This window comes from Artibeus jamaicensis, unplaced genomic scaffold (genome assembly GCF_021234435.1).
Source record: "Artibeus jamaicensis isolate MK-2021 breed Jamaican fruit bat unplaced genomic scaffold, CSHL_Jam_final contig_233, whole genome shotgun sequence".
Lineage (NCBI taxonomy): Eukaryota > Metazoa > Chordata > Mammalia > Chiroptera > Phyllostomidae > Artibeus > Artibeus jamaicensis.
The window spans coordinates 20,650,039-20,663,245 of NW_026521486.1; the positions used below are offsets into that span (position 1 = coordinate 20,650,039).

Genomic DNA, 13,207 nt, shown 5'->3' on the forward strand with positions numbered 1-13,207 from the left:
GCAGGGCTAGGGATCACCATGTCAAGCACACCGGAGGGAGTGGGCTGCTTTGGTTTCACTGCTCTCATTTTTGTTCAAAGCCTAAGACAAGGGCCTTTCTGGAGTTGGGAAGGTCTAGCTTATTGAGAAGGAAGGAAAAAACCTTACTCTACCCCATCCCTTCACTGAAGCCTAAGTTCCTACAGGTCCTGAACAGTCTGGAAAGGGGCTGTAGATTCAGGTCCACTAGTGAGTCCTTGAAGCACCTGAGGCAACTGGCACCACCTATTGAGCCTCTTGGCTTCCAGGAGCATTGTCCAGCTGGAATGTATAAACGAAGATGCCAACATCAGAAGAGACCCTGGAGGTCCCCTGGTCCAGTAGTTTGAAACTCTTTATTCTTGTCAAGACAGTCAATGAAAAGTGATTATACACACCGCTCACGTCTATTGGTGCAGCCAGGTTCTGAAAAGCACCTTGCTCTCTCACTCAGAAATAATCTAGGAATGTGAGAATGTGAGGGTGACACTGACTGTTTTACTTTATATTTAAAAATGTATTACTAGTAGTGGCATCAATTGTGCAATAAGTTACATTACTTGTGACTTATTACACAGTTGATTATGACCACAGAACCGTGGGTTGCATCTCTGCAAGGAAAAACTCATCATCTGGTCTAATTCTCTATACATTTGACCCTTGAATAACACAGCTTGAACTTCACAGACTTTTTTAAACTTAATGGTACCTATAAATGCAGGATGGTACTGGAAATGTATTTTCCTGATGATTTTCTTCATAACATGTTGTTTTCTCTGGCTTACTTTATTGTAAAGATAAAGTATATAATACATATAACATACAAAATAGGTGTTAATTTACTGTTTATATTATTAGTAAGGTTTTTGTCAACAATGGGCTATTAGTAAAGTTTTTGGGGAGTCAAAAATTATATGTAGACTTTTGATGATGTTGGGGCTGGGTGCCTCTAACACTGCATTGTTCAAGGATCAACTGTAAGGTCAAGGAGGCAAGTGAGGCCCAAAGAGAGGATTTGACATGCCCAAGGTCACACGGCTAGATAAAGGCAGAGTTGGATTAGCCCCCAAGAACAGCCTGGGAGGATGGGAAGGAGAGACCCTGCTCTCACTCTACCCTACAGTGATCCTAGGAAGATAAAAGGGACTTTCCCTTTGAAGACAAGGGGGCAGTGAAATCAGAAGTAGTGGCATGATTCCTATCCCCAAGTCTTAGTTATCCGTGAGGATAACTAAGCAGAAACAATTGCTTCCAACTAAGTTTTGATATGTGTGGACTTCGATCTTCGCTCCCACCAAGTTGTTTCCCAGAGCTGCTACCTATGAGCCGTGTGGATGGGTTCACATTACGCCTTCTCTTATTTCCCTGGCTTCCTCACTGGAAAGGAGTTCATAATAGGCCTGGGATGGGGGAGGGGAGATGGCAGAAGTGATGGGGAGGAGGGTGAGGGGGAGATGTGAAAGGAGGCGGAGGCAGAGAAAGAGAAACAAGGATAACCACCATTCTTGATAATCCACTCCCTGGATTAGCAGCCCATTAAATGAGAACTGATGTCAGCATTACTAGAAGTGGGATTGTTTCAGCATAGAGAAGAGAAAGGGGATGCTAGATAAATGATAGCCTCATTTATTCATTCAGTGGCTCCCTTAGTGGTTTACCCAGGCTGTAGCGGTGCCGGTGCCATGTAAGGCCCTGCCAATGGGGAAACCTGCCCTCGGAAAATTAATTACAGGCATCACTAACTTAGGAAGCAGTTTTTCTGAAATACCATGGGGGAGGGGACTAAAATTCTGAGGATTGGGGAGGAGTAAGGTTAGGGAAGGGAAAAGAAGGTGCTTTGGGGAGGAGGTGGCTCAGAGCTGGTTTTGGTCATGTGAATGGGAAAACACAAGGAATGGCAGGGCAAAGGGGAATATGCAAGGTCGGGCATGAAAGGAAGGAAATTCAGGCTGTGGGTGAGAAATGGTCTGTGGGGTTCACTGGGGCTGGACCTAGGACACATAAAAGGGCCCAGGGTTAAGTACATGGACAGGATGTCCCATGAAGGCCTTGTTAAGGATATGGGACTGGGGGCTTCTGAACAATGGATAAGACCCACACTACCGCTCAGAAAGAATAAAAAGGGTAGCAGTGGTTGGTATTTCCAAGTGGCTGTGTTGAGGGTGTAGTAGAAAAAGCATCAAGTATAGGAGGCTAAGAGGCTACCTGCAGGAACAGCTCCCAGAGATACTCCAGGGGAAAGAGCCGCCACTATCTGAGTAGGGCTCTGTGGAGACAGAAGGGTGAAGGAACAGGGATGTGGAACTAGTTTCTCAGCCAGGGCCTGGAGAGTGGTGGGGCCAAACATGCAGTAGAGAACTCAGAAAGCAGTCACAGGAACTAAGGCTCCAGTCCGGAAGGCTGAGAAATGTTTTCCCTGCGATGGATTCTCTTCCTGACCTTGTCTAAAGTTCAAAAACGAGCCTGAGACAGTGGCTCTTTCCAGTCCTGCGTTTGTGCTGCCTCAGAAGGACATTTCTGAAACCTGAGGATGTTCAGTGAGCAGGCAATCACAGGCCAAAGGAACACGAGAGTGGACAATTCTCTTTAACACCCCTCTGCTCGGTCAAATGAAAGCTGCAAAGACCTCACCTCTCTAAAGCAAGCAGTCAGCTTCGTTTTTTCTATGACAATGGGACCCTCTCCCGTAACTTTTTGCCCGTTTCTTTCTGCCACTAGATTTTTAGGGCCGGCAGTCCCTGGGCCTGTGTGTTGCCTCTGTGTTCCCAGTGCCTGCCACGGGTTCTGACACACAATTACCCTCAGGGATGGCTTGGAGGTGGATGAAGGGAGGGTGCTGGTGATACAGAGAAAAAGACTTGAAACTGGAGTTGAGCTTAAATGCAAGTCTGAGTTAGAGCAATTCCATTCTGTCCATTTCCACTAATGACTTGATCCCTGAAGGCAAAGGAGCAAATTAAAACCAGAAGTGATTTTTCTTTGAGGGAAACCCTGATAATAAACAGGGTTTACTTTGGTCTTAGGAGATGAAAATTGCTGCATAATATAAATACATATAAATATGTCCACGGTGAAAAGGGAGGCTGGCCCAAATATCATAGGATAAAGAGAAGTCGAGTCTCTACTTCCCAGCTGCTGAGGGAAGGGAATTTAAAGAGCCATTCATTGAAGAAATATTTTATTGAGTTTTTACTGTTTCGGGAACTGTGCTGAGTGTTGTGACTAGAGAGGAATAAGGCTCAATCTTTGCCCTCAAAGCACTTGCATTTTCTCCTATATCAAAGCAAGTATAAAAGAAGAGAGGAACTGAGGATGAAAGAACCAAAAATGCATCCAAGAGGTATGTTTGAGCCTGCACAGCTCAGTAAGATCTTGTTGCAGGCAGACAGGCAAAGTCAGACCTGGTAATAGGGGAAAACCAGATGTGACTCTGGCACTGTGAAGGACCTACAACACAGGAGTCAGCTCATGGATGCCGTTGCATGATAAGCTAGGGGATTTAAATCTTATCTTGAAGTCAGTAATATTGAGGATTTTAAATAGAAAAGATAACATGCTATCAATATCACTGTGATTCTGCAAGTTATCCCATCAGTATGTATATCAAATGCAGTACTGGGACAGAAATAATGTTTCCTCTCAGGAGAAACAGGCCTTCATCTAGGGAGACTTACTGGGAAAAGCTTAAAAATGAGTTTGAAATATTCAGGCCAACAGTGTGGACTGAGGTAGGCACAGGGTCTGGGAATCTCAAGCTTACTGCACACTGATAATTCTTCCATATCACCTGACTTCCAGTTACTTAATAATGTGTACTCAATGAAAGGATGTTTTGTATATTGCCTGTGGGTAGGTGAACTCAGCATTCAGAAAGCAATTTAGTGAAGTAAATCAAGAACCATACAGTGGCCATATGTCAAATCTAGTAATTACATCTGTGGAAGTAATTACATCTGTGGGAGTCTGTCTTGAGGAAATAATAATGCTATTTCCAATGTGCAAAATATATGTATGAAGATGTCACATATTAGATCATTAAAATAGGGGAAGAATTGGAAAATAAGGTTATAACACACTTCATTGAAAGATAGGTTATAAACTATGGTACATTTATGAGACATATTATTATTATGCAGCTATTTCTTTTGAATATTATGTGACAACTTGGAAATAGTCAGTCATAGAATGCTAAATAAAAAAGAGAAATAAATGTGGTCACAACTTCATGTTTAAAATCACATATATAATAAAAAAGGGTCTAAGAAATAGCACCAAAGTGTTAATAAAAGTTGTGAAGGAGGAAAGCTTTGGGAAATGATCCTTTCTTTTTTCTATTTTCAAAATATGATTGTTTTGTACCCTTATATCCTTATTCAATAAGTAGGGTGTATGTGTGTCATCTATAGAATGAATTTCATTCTCTATACTCTTGGTGTGAATTTTTTCCAGAAATTGCCAAGTAATCTAGTTTTTTTTTTCCTCTTCTCATTAATTTGTAAGTACTCAAGTTCAAACACAGAGTGGCTGTCTATTCAATGACACAATACCTGAATAAGGGGAGCATATTTCCCTACACTCTGCCTTTCTAGGGCCCAGGGCCATTAAGAGAAACAACACTGGACACTTAACATAGTTTCATATACGCTAGACACTCTTCTTAGAACTTCACAGATATTAATTCATTAAATACAACAGTCTGCCATGGCTGGTGTGGCTCAGTGGATTGAGCACCGACCTGAGAACCAAAGGGTTGCTGTCTCGACTCCCTGGCAGGGCACATGCCTGGGTTGTGGGCCAGACCCCTGGTAGGGAGTGCTTGAGAGGCAACCACACATTGATGTTTCTTTCCTTTTATATGTATATCTCTTCTCCTCTCTAAAAATAAATAAGTAAATAAAATTTAAAAATACAGAATCCCATTAGATAGATATTATTATCATTTTTCTTAACAGCTAAAGCAAATTGAGACACAAGGGTCAGCCAGTTACCCAAAGCTGCCCAGCTAATTGGTGGTCACACTAAAATTTGAGCCCAGGAAGTATGGTTCAAGGGTTTCTGCTCTTAATCACTCAAAAGATAAAGCTTTGAAATAATTGACTATCTGGACAAACCACATGTAAAACCTTACACAGATACTTGGGTGGTGGGGGTAGAGGACTAGAACTGGAGGGTGGAGTTTGAGAGACAGAACTCAAGGATTTCTCAAGTAGGCCCCTTCCCAGATGGAAGCCTCAATCTCTGGCAGCAGTTTCTTTCTGAGAAGATGGCAGGCATAGAGTAGCATCTGCAATAATAGTAATCATCTCTGTGTAAACATCTGCTTGGAGAGGGATTAGAGGTAGCACTTAACTAAAGGTGAAAAGAATAAGGGGGCTATGTGTTTACATAGACTGGGTCTTCATATTTTCTTTGCCTATTGTTCCTGAAGCAGACACAACAACTGTTTCTTTTCTGATGAGTTTACTTAGAACACAAAGCTCAGGCTTTGCCCGGAATTTTAGGTCCCCAGGGCTAGAGCAGAACTTTTGAGGTCATCTAATGTAGACTCTGTCCTTCTCTCTCCCCTTACCATACATACACACACTTTTATACACAGAAGAGAACAGATATCCATTAGCAGTAACAAGGGAAGAACCTGGTGCCCAGAGAGGCATTGGTGGCCCCCTGTTAAAAGTGATTAACCAGAGGAGGCAGGAGTCATTATGGAAACACAATGAGATTAAGTATTGAGTGATTCTTTCATTGGATGTGACTGATATTTCTCCAACACCCTGGGTTGAATAAATGTTTAGATGATATGTCTGACCTCTTGGTCCTTTGTTTTTAATTAATTAGTTCCAAGTCTTGGAAAGACACTTCTCAAATATCCACCTCAATAAAAGATCAGGATTATCACAAGTAGCCAAGAGTTTGAAGGCAGCTGGTCTAAGTTGGGATACTTGTCATAATGGAAAACTCATGGCTTCTGAACCGCAAGTAAAACTATTAGTCTGTGTTACAGGCACCCCTGTTTTTAAAGCCTTATCCAAGAACAACCAGAGGCTCAGTAACTAGAAATCTACTTACCATCTCCTACACAAAAACCCCATGTTTTTTAGGGAAAAGTTGATATTTTACCCAGCCCTGCCTGATCAGAGTTGGGGACTCTTCTATATTCTCCATATCAAAGATGTACCCTTGTCCCAAGTGTCATAGGACTACTTTACTTTTCCTTGATGGAAACTCTATCCTTAAATTTCAGTCTTCACTATTTCTCTTCCAGCTTTATTAAAGAAAGAACCCATGGGAAGGGACCTGAGAGACCAAACTTCTCATTTCAAGATGTGGAGAGGAAGTCCAGGGAGAAGAGGGCATCATCCTTCTATTGACTTGGTGATAAGAGTTGCTCCTGGTTCTCATCCCAGGGTTCTTTCTGCCTTACACTCCTCAACTTTTATGTGGCATTGAAGATGACTCTGGGTAACCACGAAGCCCAGGGAGGTGCAGTGACTGCCCCAGTCATTTCCCTCCCCTCTCCTTATTTCTCTCCTTGACCCCTTGTCTGAACCTGCACCAGGAAGGAAAGATCACATGCTCTTACTCATTTCCATGTACTCTGGAGTCAGTCCAGTGTATGGTTCCAAGCTGTAGTCTCGGTCCCACTGCTCTGGATGCTTTGAATGGGCAGAGTCTGTTTCTCCAGGTTCTGTCTCATCTTTCAGCTTCCTAAATAGTTTTTTTAGTTTCCTGAAAAAGAAATGGACTAGTCACCAAAAGCCTCTGGAGGATAGAGTTAGTTCTGCAGACAGAAAGGGGAAACAAACTAAGTGTTGACACTGAAGTCATCTCTGTTGCAAGGACAGATAGTGGGATACTAAGAAGACTACTTTTCTCTTAAAGGTAACCTAAGAAGCTCCTTTATCAAGGTAATGAAAGGTTTCCCCACAAAGGATCAGGAAAGAAACTGAATTCTTGTTGCTTTTTAATAAGCAATAAGAAGAGTTGACTCTTCTTGCCAAACATTGAGACAGTCCTATTATCTAACAGGTAATTATCTAACACTTCATGGGGAAGAGAAGGTGTCCAGAAAATAGTAGAAACGTGCTCTCCTCCAAACTCAAACACCTTCAGCTCTTAAAAACATAAACAACACCATCTTTCCATTAAAGCCAAGCTAAACACTATCTACCACTACCATAAATCAAAATCAATCTTCTTCCACAAATTTACATGTCAAAACTCTAACCCCCATGTGACTGTAATTAGAGATAGGGCTTTCAGGAGGTAATCAAGGTTAAATGAGGTAAAAAAAAAAAAAAAAAAACTAGGGTCCTAATCTAGTAGGATTGGTAGTCTCATGAAGCAAGGAAAAGACAGTGATTTCTCTGTCTCTGCCCTGTGAGGAGGACACAGTGAGGAAGTGGTTGTCTGCTAGCTAGGAAGAAGGCCCTCACTGGAAACCAAACTTTGCCTCTTCTCCAGAACTCTGAGAAAACAGATTTCTCTTGTTTAAGCCACACAGTCTGTGGCATTTGTTATACAGCCCTAGTAGACTAAGTCAATCACATGTGGTACCTCTCTTTTTTTTTTAGGTCTAGAATAGTAATAAGACAATAATGGCCCATCCTCTCAGGGTTGGTATGAGGATTAAATGAAACAATGTTTATACAATTTTTAGCACAATATCTGGACATGGTAATACCATTCACGACATGGTAGCTACTATTATTTTAATATTACATGTTAAAATATATGAGGGTATACAGTCTTTGCATACTTCCTATTGATATACAATATATAGAAAATGAAATTAGGTGAAGGAGCAGGCTGCCAACTCTGCTAACTATTCTATGAGAAAGTTTCTTGTTGCAAGCACAACTAACATCAGAACAGACAGAACCAAAGACTTGAAAAATTTAATGGGATTTTGAAGTTCCTGCTCCATATAAATGCAGGAAACTACCCCTGCCCTCCACATTCTTCACACAAGATCATCCAACAACCCCTGTGTAGCTATGTCCAGACTGGTACTCCTGTTAACATTAAGCATCTCATTCTGTTGTTAGAAAGTGCTTCCAACAGTTAATAAAAATCTCATCATTCAAAATTATGTTCTAATCAATGTCTCTCTAATATCATTTGCCATCAAGAAGAGGCAGTATACATAATCCTGACTTCTGGCCAAGATGGTGGCACAGGTAGATACACTTTGCTTCCTCACATAACCAAAAGAAAGACAAGAACTAATTTAAAAACAAAAAATAACCAAAACTGCTAGAAAATCAAACTATATGGAAGTCTGACAACCAAGGAATTAAAGCAGAAACATTTATCCAGACCAGTAGGAGGGGCAGAAATGGGCAGCTGAGGTGGAGAGGACTCACAGCAAGGTGGCAGCTGGCGAACCAGACGAGGCAGTGGCTGGAGGAATAGGCAGTCCCACATCTGCATGTGGATAAGATAAACCAGAAGGAACAACTGGGGAGCAAGACAGATCACACAACCCAGGACTCCAGTGTGGGGAAATAAAGCCTCAAAACCTCTTACTGAAAACACCTGTGGGGGTTGACGCAGCAGGAGAAACTCCCAGCCTCACAGGAGAGTTCACTGGAGAGATCCACAGGGTCCTACAACATACACAAACCCACCCACCTGGAATCAACACCAGAAGGGCCCAATTTGCTTGTGAGTAGTGGGGGAAGAGGCTGAAAGCCACTAAGAGCTAAGCAAGTGGAACTGTTCCCTCTCAAACCTCTCCTCCACATACAGTGGCACAATGCAGTGCCATAGGTTGCCCCGCCCTAGAGAATACCTAAGGCTCCACCCTTTACTACATAAAAAGTGTGCCAAGAAAAAAAAATATGGCTCAAATAAAAGAACAGATCAAAGCTCCAGAAAAAAATACAACTAAGTGACAAAGAGATAGCTAACCTATCAGATGCATAGTTCAAAACATTGGTAATCAGGATGCTCACAGAAATGATTGAGTACAGTTGAAAAATAGAGGAAAGAGTGAAGGCTATGAAAATGTGCAGGGAACCAATAGTAAAAGGAAGGGAATTGGTACTCAAGTCAAATGTTTGGAGCAGAAGGAAGAAATAAGCATTCAACCAGAACAGAATGAAGAAATAAGAATTCAAAAAATGAAGAGAGGCTGAGGAACCTCTGAGACAACTTTAAGTGTTTTAACATCTGAATTACAGGGATGCCAAAAGGAGAATAGGAAGAGCAAAAAACTGAAAACTTATTTGAAAAAATAATGAAAGAAAACTCCCTGATTTGGCAAAGGAAATAGACATACAAGTCCAGGAAGCACAGAGAATCCCAAACAAGTTGGACCCAGGGAAGCACACACCAAGGGACATCATAATAACATTACCTAAGATTAAAGATAAGGAGAGGACTTCCGCCAAGATGGAGGCATAGGTGGATATCCGTGCCTTCTCACACAACCAAGTTTAGAGACAACTAAATATTAGCAACAGAAAACACAGCCAGAACACACAAAATTGAACTTTTCGGAAGTCTGTTAACAATAAATTCTTCAGTCTGACCAGTAAGGGGCGAAACCAGCAGCTGGTGGAGCAGGGTTGCACAGGAAAACTCGGTCAGACGGACTCAGGCGCGCAGAATCCAGGTGCAGGGTTGGACCTAGTGAGCGACTGAGCGAGCGACCAAGTGAGCGCCCGCGGGGAAACAGCGAGGGAGCAGGGTTGCAGGTTGACTGTGGTCGCACATTTGTGCCTGGGCGGACAGGCGAGGGAGTGGGCAGTTGGAGCGGGACCCAGCCGGTCCCCGCCATTTCCCTGCTCTGACCCCACCTCCACATACAGCGTCATAACCCAGCGACTCTGAGTGGCCCGGCCCTGGTGAACCACCTAAGGCTCTGCTCCTCAACCAGCAGCAAGAAACTGTAGAGGGTGCCGGCATGTCCCTGCTCTGACCACGCCCCCACGTACAGCGTCACAACCCAGAGACCTGGGAGTCCAAGGCTCCGTTCCTCACACTTAAAGGGCGCGAACAGACCAAAAATGGCTCAAGAAGAGCTCAAAGCCCCAGAGCCTATAAATCTAAGCGATGAAGAAATAGCAAAACTCTCAGACGCACAGTTTAAAACACTGGTGATCAGGATCCTCACAGAACTGGTTGATTATAGCCACAAATTAGAAAAATATATGAAGGTGAAACTAATTGAAATGAATGGAATTGCACAGGACACCAATAGCAATGAAAAGGAAACTGGGACTCAAATCAACGGAGTGGACCAGAAGAAAGCAAATAATGGCCAAACAGAAAAGAGTCAAGAAACAAGAATTCAAAGAAATGAGGAGAGTCTTAGGAACCTCCAGGACATCTTTAAACGCTCCAACATCCGAATTATAGGGGTACCAGAAGGGGTAAAGGCACAGCCACCAGTGGAAAACTTATTTGAACAAATAATAAAGGAGAATTTCCCCAATCTGGCAAAGGGAAATAGACTTCCAGGAAATCCAGGAAGCTCAGAGAGTACCAAAGAACTTGGACCCAAGAAGGAACACACCAAGGCACATCATCATTACATTAGCCAAGATTAAAATGAAGGAGAGAATCCTAGAAGCAGCAAGAGCTAAGGGGACAGTCACCTACAAAGGAGTCCCTATCAGACTGTCAGCTGATTTCTCAAAAGAGACCTTACAGGCAAGAAGGGGCTGGAGAGAGGTATTCCAAGTCATGAAATCCAAAGACCTACAACCAAGATTGCTCTATCCAGCAAAACTTTCATTTAGAATGGAAGGACAGATAAAGTGCTTCTCAGATAAGATCAAATTCAAGAAGTTCATCATCACCAAGCCCTTATTATATGAAATGTTAAAGGGACTTATCTAAGAAAAAGAAGTTAAAGAAACATGAACAGTGAAAGGACAACAAACTCACAGTTATTAGCCACACCTAAAACAAAAGCAAACTAAAAGGACAGCTAGATCAGGAGTGGAAACATAGAAATGAAGATCTCAAGGAGGATTAGCAACAGGGGAGTGGGAGGAGGAGAAGGGGGGAGAAGGTACAGAAAATAAGTAGCATAGACAGTAGATAGAAAATAGATGGGGGGGGCAAGAATAGCATGGGAAATATAGAATCTAAAGAACTTGAGACACATGGTCATAAACTAAAGGGGGGGTAATGGTGGGGATGGGGGGGTAGGGTGGAGGGGAATGAAGGGGGGAATAGAACAACTGTAACAGCATAATCAATTTAAAAAATAAATTAAAAAAAAGATGAGAGAATCTTAAAAGCAGCAAGAGAAAAGGAGACAGTTACTTACAAAGGAGTTCCCATAAGACTATCAGCTGATTTCTCAAAAGAAACCTTGCAGGCAAGAAGGGGCTGGAAAAAAGTACTAAAAGTCAAGAAAGGCAAGGACCTACAACCAAGATGACTCTATCCATCAAAGCTTTCATTTAAAATGGAAGGGCAGATAAAGAGCTTCCCAGATAAGGTCAAGTTAAAGGAGTTCATCATCAGCAAGCCATTATTATATGAAATGTTAAGGCAACTTATCTAAGAATAAGAAGATAAAAAATATGAACAGTAAAATGACAACAAACTCACAACTGTCAACAAATGAATCGAAAAGAAAAGAAAAGCAACAAAAACAAAAACTAAGCAAATAACCAGAACAGGAACAGAATCAGAGAAATGGACATCACATGGAGAGACTTCAGTGGGGAGGGGAGAGGGAGGAATAGGGTCAAAAAGGTACAGGGAAGAAGAAGCATAATTGTAGGCATAAAATAGATTAGGGGAGAGATCAAAAATGGCATAGGAAACAGAGAACTCACAGAACTTATATGTACAACCCATGATCATGAACCAAGGGGTGGGGGATGCTAGAGGGTTGAGGGTGCAGGGTGGAGGGGGTATGAAGGGGAAAAAAATTGGAAAAACTGTAAAAGCATAATCAGTAAAATATACTTTTAAAAAGAGTTATAGGAATAATTTTGTGGCAATTTACAAAAAGAAAGAACTTAGGATGCAGAAAGTAAAAGTACTCTGGTTAGGGAGTAAATTTGTAAGCTATTTTGGAAAGTAATTAAAAAACATGACTAATCTAAAAACATTAATTTCCTTTGTTGTAATTCTCTTTAGGGAATCTGTCTTTAGAAAAGCCCTTAATGCACAAAAAATAATTATTTACAAATATCCATTATATTTTCACAAGCAAATTACTGCACATTCTTTAATTGGATTTTATAATTTAATACAAATGTTTTTGGCTTCAATTTTATCTTCATCACAGTGATATGTTAAATTTGGTAATGCATATGAAACTACTTTTTAACTTACAGAATAATTTTATTATTACTTACAATGGTAGTTAATATTTTAGGAAGTTTAAGAGTTTCCATTTTAGGGGAGTTAATGTTTAATTATTATTTTGATAGCAACTTATAAGAGGAAATAGTATTCATGTGATTAAACAAATTAGAATATACTCAAGAATTCTTTTTAATGGTTAAACTTTTTCATAATGATTGAAATGAAACAATGATTTTTATGAAAGAAATTTAAAGGGTTAAAGTTTGGCCTATTGTTCACTTACAACATATATTAACAAGCTTAGTTATGAAGTGAAATAGTCTTAAGTATGATGTACGATGTACCTGCATATGAAAATGGTGTGCACAAAGACACTTTACTATGTATGGGAGCTGTACTAGAAGATTTATGAAAGCATGTGAAATTGCACCTAAAACTGTGTTATTAGTGATTATGCTTTTGTTTGTTTTACTAGATGAATGAATGTATTTGGTCAAAGTTACTTTGGTTTAAATATCTCTTTTTAAATGTGTTTGTAATTTGTACTATCAATGGGGGTATTCTTGGAGTGCAGGAGTTACTGTCAAAGTGAGAGTTTATTTTATAGAATCATCTAATGTAATATACCAATTGTATAAGTGATATTTAGATAATTCTAATAATTGTATGTTTGACAAACTATTAAAACGTTTCATAATTTATAAGCTATAGTTTCTTGGGCAGTTATTAAAACTCTATAAACTTTAGTTTCTTATCTATGAGAAAATGTCAACTAACCCATAGGGCTAGTCTATGTAACATGCTTCACTTAGGGCTTGGTACATGCTAAGAGCTCACTAAATATATCTATTGTTGTCCCTATTATCATTATCATTATCATCATTAAAGGAGGATTTATTATTATTATTTTTTA

General features: G+C 40.7%; 1 protein-coding gene across 1 annotated transcript in view; it reads right to left on the minus strand.

The window, feature by feature from the left end:
* ANO2 (anoctamin 2) overlaps nucleotides 1-13,207 on the minus strand; it is a 318,842-nt gene that overhangs the window by 31,026 nt on the left and 274,609 nt on the right. Inside the window, exon 20 of the mRNA XM_053662202.1 lies at nucleotides 6,599-6,744. Within this exon, the coding sequence (XP_053518177.1) occupies nucleotides 6,599-6,744 (146 nt within the window). The remainder of the gene's footprint in view (nucleotides 1-6,598; nucleotides 6,745-13,207) is intronic.